At 40.0% G+C, this 12,707-nt stretch overlaps 1 protein-coding gene across 1 annotated transcript in view; it reads right to left on the bottom strand.

The window, feature by feature from the left end:
* Dscam1 (Down syndrome cell adhesion molecule 1) overlaps positions 1-12,707 on the bottom strand; it is an 829,655-nt gene that overhangs the window by 95,002 nt on the left and 721,946 nt on the right. The window contains exons 33-34 of the mRNA XM_080267762.1: positions 12,435-12,596; positions 8,870-9,037 (exon numbers count right to left, since the gene is read on the bottom strand). Of these exons, the coding sequence (XP_080123888.1) occupies positions 8,870-9,037; positions 12,435-12,596 (330 nt within the window). The remainder of the gene's footprint in view (positions 1-8,869; positions 9,038-12,434; positions 12,597-12,707) is intronic.

The following is a 12,707-nucleotide window of genomic DNA, read 5'->3' as shown; positions in this document are numbered from 1 at the left end:
CAAAAAGGAATGGAATGCCATTCACAAAAAATAAACAAATATATTTAAAAGGAAATGAACCCACTGCTTTTACTGTTTCATTTTTCCTGATGATAACCTCAACAATAATCAACAAATACAGGTACAGTACATGAACCAGCATATGGAGAATTAAAACTATGAAGGACTCAGCAAATAGATACTCTTTCCCATTATCATCACTCAGTATGAAGTGTCTTGAATTCCACAAATGTTGTGAATCAACATAATGTTCACAGAATGCTTTTTTATTACAATTACATCAGGATTCACCACATGAAATGAGTGCATCAAGTCTTAGAACATCCTGTACTGTATTGTAATTGTAGTAATAAAAGTGGCAGTAGTACTTGTAGTAGTACTAGTAGTAGTAGTAGTAGAAGTAGTAGTAACAGTAGTAGTGGTAGTAGTTACAGTATAACAGCAGTAGTAGCACAATAATCACAGTCTGTCTGGTCAAGCAAACCCATCAACTGTAGGCAAGCAATCAACCCGTGCAGTGAACCCACGTTCCCTTGCAGTGGAAAATGCTTTGCGACAGTGAGGAATGGGATGGGTGTGGAGGTTTGTTCCTGGATGGATGCTACATTTGCATCTCTCCACCCAGGGGGCACCATAATACGCTCCACATCACCATGTTACATATAGCATTTTAAATGGTTTCCTGGGTGACAGGAAGCAATATTAGGCTTGTTACTAAGTGTAGAGTCACCTTAGGAAGAAGTAGGCAGCACTACATCAAGTGAGTGGATAATGGTCATCACCACCTACAAGAAACCCAGTACCCTGTATAGGTACAGAATCTATACTGTGTATCCCATTATCATATTCAGTCAATTCCCACTTGCAAAAATAGTGATCTATGATACTAAACAAAGGATGAGAGAGAGAGAGAGAGAGAGAGAGAGAGAGAGAAATGAAGAGCATTCAAATAACACGTCCAGTGAAATACACCATACATTCATTCACACATCACCCACACCTTCAAAATCTTTGCTCAGCCTCACAAGCAAAAACGTTTCACATTTATTTATTTCTTTTTTATGTATTTCTTATTCACCTGCATTACGATCACTGTATTAACTATCAAGTCAAAAACAGGGTCACTAGTCAGTTCCTTGGCTTCCGCAACTTCTATATTTTTCTTTCTTGCACACACACCATATCTATCCATCCATATTTCTATCTAGATACACTCATACCCCAATTTCCAGCAGTGTTGTGTACCAGTGGGAGTGTTCAGTCAGCGAGTATGTCGGATATGGAAGCAATTTTCCCCAAAAGATACTGAAGAAAAGCCAGAGATGCATTCCTGGCCAAAACCCAAACTATCATATACCTTACTCAATCAATAGAGACTGACACAGAAACACCATATGTAATGTTATAATCCTCATAAACAATACTATTGCTAAAAAAATAAAACAGCATACATTCCATGCAGGAAGGTGAGGTGGGTGGGACGTGCAGTGTGAGATGTTTCTGGGCAACTGAGAGGCATGTAGCTGGTATGTGCTAAGTGCGGGTGGGAGTGGGTGGGGGGATGCGAGTGGAGACAAGCAGGGGTGGGGAAGAGTGGGGGGGACTGGAGGGAGACAAGCTGGAGTGGGAGAGAGACAAGTGGGGGTGGGGGAGGGTGGAGGGATGGGAAGGGAGACAAGCAGGGGTGGAGGAGGGCAGGGGGGGACAAGGAGGAAGAGAAAGCCAAACTGCCCTATTACCCCCACCACCCAGTCTCACTCATTGTCTCACTCTCACTGACTCACTCTTACTGGCTCACTCTTTCACTCACTCGCACTGACTGACTCTCACTGATTCACTCACACTCACTCACTGACTCCCTCTCTCACTCACTCTTGCTGACTCACACTATCACTGACTCTCACTGACTCACTCTCTCACTCACTGACTGACCCACACTCACTCACTCACTCACTCACACACGCTCTCTCTCTCTCATTCACTCACACACACACACACACACACTTGGGAAACAAGCTGGGGTGGGGGGACAGAGAGTTAGACAACCAGAGATGAGGGAGGGTGGGGGGATGGAGAGGGAGACACGCCTGGCAATGCTGAGCGTGGTGGGAGATGGAGGAGGGATGGAAGGAGAAAAGAGGGGATGGACGAGGGATGGGAGGAGAAGAGAAGGGATGGAGGAGGGATGGGGGAGAAGAAGGGATGGAGGAGGGGTGGGGGAGAAGAGAGGGGATGGAGGAGGGATGGGGGAAGAAGAGAGGGGATGAAGGAGGGATGGGGGGAGAAGAGGAGATGGAGGAGGGATGGGGGGAGAAGAGAGGGGATGGGAGAAGAGAAGAGATGAAGGAGGGATGGGGGGGAAAAATGAGGGGATGGAGGGAGGAAAGGGAGAGCCATGTGCATCACCACATCCCATTCAGAAACGCTTGTTTCAAACCTAGGGAAGGGTGGAGTGTTCGGACTTGTGAATCAATGACTGTTCGGATTGTGAGAACGTTCTCCCATTTCTTCTGTTCGGTCCAGAGAATCGTTGGTTATCGATGCGTCGGAAATCAGGGTATGAGTGTATGCTATTCTACGTGGTTAAGGGTTTTGGTTGATTTTATTTTTGCAACCTACCTCTATTCCAGGCCCCATGTGCAAGAGTATACCCATGCACCAAATTGTCAAAAACTTAGATAATGCTATCCCACAGTCCCTCAGAGTATGTACTTTCATGTGGACTTGGTGGATGTGATGCATGACCCAAGACATAAGGGCGAAAACCCATAGAAACAACATTAGGTTTACATCGCCATCCTTTATCAAGTGCTTTTTGCCACTGAGCTGTATTTTCTATTGCAGCAACCACTGTATTCATTAATAAGATTATTAATGTAAAACATCATTATCCCTAGTATTATTGGAGTTATTCTGTTTGTTATTGCATTTAATGGATGTAAAGTGCCTATTGTTCACATAAAAACACAGAACAATGAGGACCAGGAGAAAAAAAAATGCATATTGATAATTTTTTGGAAAAATTTATAAAACTTACTTTTAATGACGATAACCAGGCAAATTCATAACCAACCACTCTACAGACATTCAACTTCATCTTACAACATAAAGGAACTCACTAGCTATTGGCCTGTGGTACTAGTTTATGGATAAATTTAGCAGCATTGTATGTTAATGTCGATTTTTTTTTTTTTTTTCAGGTAAAAATAATATTCCATCCATCCATCCATCATCCAATCTTACATTGCCCCATAAGGAGCGTAGGAGCCTGGGGCTAGGCAGTTGGTCCTGACATTTAAGATGACAGTGACCAGCCTCACTCATCCCTGAGTGGCATTACATGAGCAATCAACCCCAATCACCCCTTGGATATAAACCTTCACCGGCTCAATCCACTTGGAGCGTAATAATTACCCGCTAAACCACCAGGCACCAAAATTTGGTTATATGGTTACCACCCAGCATAGTAAATGGTTTCCTGGCGTACAGGAAACCATTTGCCCTGTCAGTCAGTGTTGAGTCACCCACAGGCAGAAGGAAGAGGAAAGAATGAAGGAAAGAAAGAGAGAAGAATAATACCTTTACTAAAAAGTTTTTGGATAAAGTAGAAACAATCAGCTTGAAAATGATGTAAACGGCATTATCCTAAATATAATAGTTTTAGTGGTATCATTCTTCAAAGTTGTAAAACCTTTAAATGCAATTTCTGCCATTTTTAAAAAATGGCACATGGGTATACTCTTGCATGCAGGGCCTCATTTAACAGTTGCATGATGATGATGATTACCTGTACCTAATGGCCAGTAGAGTGGTCCCAAAATACAAACTTCTGAGAAACTTCGCTCCCACCCCTGAGATCTTTCCCTTCTGTCGTAAAAACACGTCTGTACAAGTTTAAACCATTTGGCGTAACATTTAGGGACTGTTCAAAACATGCTAGGTTAGTTTAGCGCATAACCTAACCTAACCTAGGCGTGTTCAGTGAACACTAATGCTGAAATGCCGACGACTAATAGTTATTTCTTATCTTATTCACAGGTAACTGAAGCTGAACATTAATGAATGTTATAATGTCTAATATCGTGGGACTGGGTGACATGGAGGCGGTTTGTTTGTGGCCATCCCTTACGGGATTAAGGCATCTGGCAATAGATATTTAGATAGATAATGTCTAATACCAAGAATCATGGATTTTATTTGATGGAAAATCCTGACTAGGAGTTACTGGGGAGCAAGCTACCATCAAAAGGGCAGGTTGTCAGAGTCTTTCTCCATCACCCTGAAAATGGGCATATAGGAGAGTGCCAAAGAGGTCTGGCAACAATTGGAAGCCTTCTGGAATCATGCTTCTATCCCCAGCAGGAGGAAGGATCACGTGATAAAAATGATCTTGGACCTCCATTGAAAGTGGCAGGGTTTGAAGAAAGGTATGTTACGCTGCACTCCAACCCAAGAAGAAAAGGAAGGAGCCTTCAAGAGTGAGCTCACCAATTAGTTCAATGTCACCAATGGCAATGCAATGAACCTTATTAAACAACCAGAAGACAAGGGGTTCTTGAATGGTCAAAGGGAGACCAGGAGCAGACGATTGGTACAGTGGATACAGCAACTACAAAGAGAATGAATGCAGCAGTGGAACAGATGACAGCTGAAGATGAGAAGAAAACGAGAGTGGAGGAAGATTTAGCTACAGCATCAATGACAGTTGAGTTGGAGTCTTTGTCTGAAGGTGAGCATGCACAGGGGGAATCATCATCTTTGGAGGAAGAAGGTGTAATACCATCTGGAATTGCTAGCCAATCCAAGAGGCATCAAGTGAAGAACATCTTAGCCCCAGACCTTTCCACAGCCCTTGATGGGACTGATATATCAAGCCTAAAGGCAACATACATCCTCACGGAAGTTGTGTACTCACTCAGTTACAGTCCCCAAGAATTTAACATCAGTTGGTTAACCATCAGATGACAGCATGAATGTCATCACAGCCAAAGAACCCAAGAGATAAGAAAAGAATTCAATTCTAATGGTCTGTTTGTTGCTCACTGGGACAGGAAGTTGCTGACAGAGCTTGTGTACCATGCAGAACATATAGATTGTCTTCCTGTTCTAGTTTCTTCCCTTGATGACCAGTGTCAGCTCCTGGGTGTACCAAAAATTGCATCAGGGAGTGGCCAAACGTAGGCTGATGCTGTGTATGGCCCACTTTAAGATTGAGGTCTCTCCCCAAATATCATTGGAGTGTGTTTCGATACCACTGCTGCCGATACTGGTCATCTGAATGGAGTTTGTGTGCATCTGGAAAGGAACATGGAAGGAGATCTCCTCAACCTAGCATGAAGACACCATATTTTGGAAATTGCCATAGCAGAAGTCTTCAGGATATGCTATGGACCTTCATCAGGACCTGATATCTTGATGTTAAAGATGTTCCAGGAGAAGTGGAACTGTATTGATCAAGGGAGCTTCATACCAGGATTAGAAGGGGAAGATATAACTGAAGCAGAGAGAGAGAAACAATCTTGAGGTTCATTCAAGAGTAATTAATGAACGGGTCTTCCCAAGATGATTACTGTGAATTCTGGGAGCTTTCCTCCTTGTATTTTGCTAGTCATCTCAATGGACATACTTTCAAGCACCCTGGTGCAATGCACCATGCCTACTGGATGAGCACTGTACTCTACATACTGAATATGAGACTTTTCTGAGACCAGCTGGCCAACCTGACTGCACAAGAACTGCATCTAGGAAGTAAGTGAATTTGCCGTGAAAATCTATTTGAAGGCATGGATTCAAGCACCACTGGCATCAAATGCTCTAACCAACGATCTTCAGCTCCTCAAGGAATAATGGCCATACAGGAATGTGAAGATTGCCAAAGCTGTATCCACGAAATATGAGAGACATCTGTAGTATCTGACCCAGGAACTGGTGGGTCTGGCACTTTTTGATCCTGTTGTTCCCATAGATGAACAACATGCAAGGGTGAAGTCAATGCAAGAGAGGGAAGGAGATTTAGTGTGTTTGAAACGGGCCTGTGCAAACTCCATTGGTGATGACACAAGTCTGGAATTCTTCGTCATGGAGAAGTCAGGCAAACTGTTCAAACGATTCAGGTTGAAGAGCAGATTTTGGATGAGGATCCTAAAATGTGGAAGCACCATCAGGAGTTTCAGGAAGTAGTAAAAAAGGCCAAGAACCTGATGGTAGTTAATGATAATGCAGAAAGGGGAGATGCCCTCATTGAACAGTTCAATGGACAACTAAGGTACGTTGAAGATCAATGGCAATTCCTGCTTCGAACTGCTGCTGACCACAGAAAGTGATTTTCTGAACCAAAGAAGTCTCTTTTGGTAACTGGGCGACAATGAGCTGGGTAACACCCGAGATACCCCTATCTTCGAGTGAATAATACCTGTTTTATAGGGGGGACCCAGATGCTTCCATGAAGTTGAACTTCAGGTGCCATGAGCGACCCCTAAATATAAACAGATTTCTAAGAAATTTTCTGCAGCTGATGTTTTATTAAAAAGGAAGAAACTGGAGGGGTGGGAGCATATGAGATCGGCAGTTCATTTTTCGCCTATATATTCGTGGACCACCCTAATGGCCAGTACAATGACAAACTAACTCACAGCCCATACAAAACAGACCCTCAAATCACAAGAGAACATGAACAAATGACTTGGAGTGAAGGGGTTAAGTAATTACTGTATAATAAATTAACACTGGACATTTTATCTGGTAACATAATACTGAGAACCTACTAACATGGTTATGCTTATTAGTACTTTACATTACTGAGTTTACTAAACTATTCAGCACTTACAAAAAAAAAGTGCACATTATTCAAGTCTTTTATATCTTATTCTTCATATTACTGCAAGACATTATTCAGCTTAAGGGGGAAATATCTGGCAGTGTGGGGGTTAATACATATTGTTATCATTCCCTTCATAATGAAGGTTCTCTTATGCTGAGTAAAATTACCTGGAGGTGGCACGATAAAAATTATTACATGTAATATGTCATAACAGAATGATGACAGTAATAGGTACAGTAAGTGCACAATGATGATGTACTTTTTAATTTTACTTTTGTTCCTGCCAGATTATTTTATTTGCTTTAGAAAAGACCTCTTGAATTGATGAGATTGATAATTGCTATACCTAACCCCTCCAATTTGAAAACTGTCTATGATAATCATATAATTTCAAGTTAGCTAAAACACACTTAAAATGTTCCTCTGGCCAATTGTGTTAAGTATACTGGTGTCCATGTATGGTCCTAATACACCCAAGCTCATTATTCCTTGTTAATCATATTCAATCTATCAGTATCTTCAGTGTAAGTATTATATTGATTAACATACTGTATTTACTAGGATGAAGCATTTCTCTTCTGTTATTTTCTTGCTACCAGTAGACAATCCTATTCAACTTGTAATGCAGGGGCTAATGGAGATTAACCACTTCACTTTAGGAGATCCTTTTTATGCTGAGTAAAATCATCATGCAGTTGTAAGAATATAAAAGAAAAATCATCATCTCAGTAAAGGGATTGAAAGTGTGAGAGGAGAAAGTAGTAAAGTAAGTGAGGTGAAGAAACAGGCTTGCCAGGACCACGGCTCAGACAAAGATGTGTACACTACTTAATAACCAGACAAATGTGAACTAAATTATAATGATAAATACTGCTGAGGAAAAAGTTATATACTGTATACCATATAAGCAACATTTCATATACAATTACAAAAAATCCATATTGGTAATGTGGAAAAATAGCAAAATAAAGAAATAAATTCTCACAAAAGAGCTAATTACATGTATCAAAATGTACTGTCCGATAGTACACGTAATGCATCATCTGCAGAAGGAAACAATAATAACATACAATTACAGTTTAATTTATACCAGACAGTGTATTGGTCAGGAAAAACTTCAGTATTAAATACCTTGATAAAAGATGTGCTTTGATCAAAGTATTTCTTCAAAGGTGGATGAAAATAAGTTCAAAAAGCAAAATATAAACATCATGCAATCATAAAAAGCCTCTGTCTTCTTCAGAGTAATATGTGCTTGGGACTACTTGCCTGAGAATCATTGTCACTTATACCGTACATACTGGAGGTCTCTTCCTTCCTGCAGTTTGGCCAACAACTACAGACAATATATATATACTGTATATATATATAAGAGGAGGGGCATTAGAACAACTATACTGTAGGGATCACTATTATGAATGAAAGGCAATCTCAACTACATAAAATTGGCAGCATCTTACTTCCCACCAAAAAGATCAGTCAGATCAACTACAAGGCTGAGGATTGTAGGAAAAAAATTTATCAGTACTGTTACTACTTACACTGTGATTTCAAAGTTTGTGTCAAGTTATGCAGGGATTTGTATGCTTCAGTAAAGGTGTGCTGGCATTCTGATGGGGGCATGTACAGTCCAATGCTCACATAACACTTTAAGTTTTAGATTGCTCTATGAGATAATAAATTTTAACAGGAGGTACTAACTACAGAATAATTTCAACATTCACCCTACAGGTAGGTATGGTATTTTCACTTTTCCCTATCTGAACAAACTTCTTACCAAAGTTAGATCTCTGAAAACAAGGGATGCTTTTTATCAAATCAATGAACTTGCTGGTAACCTAGCTGCCTAGCTGTTTTCACACTCTTCCACTGAGATTATGTTCCAGTTCTAAGTTAATGGTATCAAGAGGAACATGTCCTTAAAAAATACAAGCCACATCAGTCCAATGTAGAAGAAGCACCTGCAATTTTTATAGCAATAATTACATATACCAAGGCTCAGATATTTGTTATTAACCATGTACCTTAGATATGCATAAAAGCTCTCACCTCGCTTGATGCGGTCACAAGTGTTGTACTGTGAGCCAGGAACAGGGGGCAGCTTGCGGTTGGGTGGTGGGATGTAGCCAAGCTCTTCCCTGAAGCCTGGGTGACGTTTGTCCATGGTAGATGGGGGAGCCATTGAGGCATTGTACTGGTACTGCTGATACACCTCCTCTGTACCACATCATACGATAGATTATTAAATCATGTATATCTAAAGTCTTTTCACACTAACACCAAAAATGAATTATATATATATATATATATATATGTGTGTGTGTGTGTGTGTGTGTGTGTGTGTGTAAATGATTCTAATCCATAACTACTGAATTCGCTACTGTAATCTGTAAGAATTTACAGTGCAAAATGTGAACTTTACCAAGACATTATTATTTGTGGAATATAATTTCATTAAACTGTCACTGCAGAATCTTTAATTCAGTTTTCTTGAAGAAAATAATAAAACTATTGCTGAACTCGTTTAGATAATTTTGCAAAAAATCAACCATATGAAGGATGTAAGATATCTACTTAAGAAAAAAAAAAAAAAAAAAGTATTACAGTAAATAGTAACAATGATTTTCACATGACTGTATGATACTGCATGATTCCACAATAAAGAAAGAGTGGTTGCTCCAAGTATACATATGACATTATATCCATCAATCAGCCCCTTGACCAGCAAAAACGTAACATTGTATCAAAATACTGAAACAATGTAATACAGTATGCACATAACATATGGTATCTCATTCATCTTATCTTTATGATATGCACAAGAATGTGCCATCTTGCAGAAAGTGACTTTTTAAATTAAACAACATAAATCCTTTTAACTGAATGTAGTATCATTGCTTACTGCAGAGTACTGACATACTGGGAACTGAAATGAATGCATCAGTATGTATACATGATAAATCTTTCCCTTCAGGGAACCATATGCAACAACAGCAGCAAACAGATATTCACTTACGTATATTACAGTACGGTTTGATACTGCAAGCATATTTATCATGGTTATTTGAGAAGCAACTGAAAAACATGTTCATACATAAACAGCACTGCCTGTGATATGAAGCATAGAAGTGATGTAATACAGTCTGTAATATGGAAACTGCAAAAGCTTGAAGCATATACAGACAGACGTTTGATAGAGCGCAGAGAAAACAGCATCAATGGTATGATACCAGTTACATTTTATATGTGCAGTAACACTAAACAGTAAAAATATACAAGATATATTACTTTCTAGATAGCTGGGGTACATAACAACTATACTGACAGCAAACACATCTCTGCATACAATATAAATTAAATTATAATGTGATTTAAGCAACGAGCACATTTGAGCGCATATAAACAAAAATTAGGTTAACAATAGGATCTTAACTGCTATGAAGTTTCGGTAAAGATACAACTATTTTGCCTAACTGTATTCACAAATCTGACATAAAACAAACACTTAAACATCTATATCTATATATAGCACACTGTAATTAATTTCACTGCACCCTAAGTCCCCATTATTCCAGCCCTCCTAAATTCTGGTCAACCATTACAAATGCCTTGGTGTCACCACAGATTTACCTTGGGCTTTACAGATATTACACACATTATTCTGGCTGTACTTTACTGGGTGTGTTATGAATAGTTGCTCCAGCAACCTGAAATTATATCAATCACACATTAAGGTAAGGAGAGTTGGAAAGGTAGGGTTGGAACAGAACAGACTGTCTGTAGTCTGCATTACAGTATTGGTTTGTTTAAAAGCTGCAACAGTCTAGCTCGATATTCCAACTTCACTGGCTAATTAATAAGGGGGACTTAATGTACATTCTTTTTTGTATATTTTCAGAACATGAGGACAGTAAAAGACATTTTGAAATGTTAGGTATGGCGAGGAATGAGCATGGAGAATGATATGGGAAAAGAATAAGATAACAGTGAGGTAAGGTTAAAATGCTGTGGGAATAATGGAAGGAAGACCACAGGCATAAACTTAACCTTTTAGCTCTAGTAAATAATTTGTACTTCATTCTTGCTGCTACCAGACTCACTTCACACTGAAGGGGTTACATACAGCATTCATTAACTCCTCCAATACAAGGGAACTTCTTAAGCTCAATAAATCATATGATAACAGCAAGAAATAAGAACAATAACCCTGTACCTGAGATGAAGGGGTTAAAGAAAGTGAGAACAAAAAGTGTTACTGAGGTGGATGGAGAAGGAAAATGAACTAAAATACAGAAGTAATTATTAAACAACTATCAAAATATTATTGCCATGGAAGTAATATGATGATATTTAAGGCTTGAGGGCTCTTTATCACATTGGTATATATTACTTCTTATACTGTAGAATTTACACAGGTGATATAACAACACTCTGTAATTTCTATTTCCTTAAATAGAGTTAAGTGTCAAACATTCACTTCCTGTGTCTCCTTGCTATATCTTCTCAAAAATATAAGAAAAGATTCAATGGTTCAGACTTGTTGGAAGCTGGTGATGTTGAGGAGCAATAATTTTTCCTGTGCTCAGTCTTTTACTACAGTTTCTACTTTTAACCATAATGAGACAGGCATTTATTAAACCCTCCAATCTAGTGAAGTACCTTTTAGTTTCTTCTTGCTACTTCCAGACCATTTAATTCAGCTTGGGATTAATGTCCCAAGGTGGACAGGTTAGATATTGCCTTCATGAACTCCTTCATTTCTAGAGGCTATTCCTAACTTCACTGAAACTGTCTGGTGGTACAGTAGCTAAAATAAAATGTATGTCACCGGAATGAAGGGGTTAAATGGATAATTCATGTATTAGTTACAAGCAGTCTACAAAAAATTAAACTGGGAATTAAGTCTCGGTAAGAGAGAGGGTCGTAACAGAAACTGCGTGACGGCCGCTGCCTCACCTCGCAGCCTCAAGTTCTCAATGCCATTCTTGCGACGGGTAACGGCCACACAGACGACAACAATTCCCACAATGATGACGACAATGGTGGCAATAACAGGGACCAGGACATTGAGATCCAGCCACTTCGGCCACCAAGCAGGGAGCCAGGTTACGTGGCTGTCCATAACAGTCGGCGGCAACGTGGCTGGAAACAACACAACATCATAATGCTCTGGTTCCTTCCCCTCCAATTCTCCTGCAAGGCTTGGTAGGGGAGTAGAGAACTTGACCTGTGTTGCTGTCTCCTTCCTGTCAACTCTCCATATCATCTCTTGGAAGTCAAATCACATATTTTTGTGGGATGTCTTACCTGGATAAATGCTGAAATCTGTTTCGAGTGATGAAAAGATGCGGAAGCAGAAAGCAGAAGAAAGAGCCAAAAGAACAGAATCCTTGCATGCTCTTGAAGGCACCAATCAAAACTTGGGGACCAAGAGATAGTTCAAACTCTGACTTTCTCTAATTCTGGTAGAATTTCAAGCTTGGCTAGATCCATTTGCAATTTACATCTTCGTAAGACATAAAATAAATGAATAAATATAAATAACATAAATGACTAAATTACAGAGCATATGGCCCCTAAACTATCTGACTGGCACCTTCAGCTCTGGTCATACCTTTAATGGGGGCATTGCGACCTCTGAGATAGCAGATGATAACCACCGCCAAAACGATGACGACTACAGCTGAGACCACAGGCACGATGAGGTTAAGGTTGAGGTAGAGCGGGAGGTCTGCAGCCCCGAAGGCAGGCACTTCACGGGCCGGGGCAATAGTACCTGCAACACCGCACGCTCAGCACCCCCAGCTGGCTCTCAGTTGCACCTCAAGCAACCCAGGCCACCTCAAACAACCTCACGCACTCACTTGCATGTCTAAGCAGATATTGA

Source organism: Coenobita brevimanus, chromosome 25 (assembly GCF_032717465.1).
Source record: "Coenobita brevimanus isolate Jiangsu-jjx chromosome 25, ASM3271746v2, whole genome shotgun sequence".
NCBI lineage: Eukaryota > Metazoa > Arthropoda > Malacostraca > Decapoda > Coenobitidae > Coenobita > Coenobita brevimanus.
Note: the sequence above shows the minus strand (reverse complement) of the source record. Positions and strands in the feature narration are given on the sequence as shown.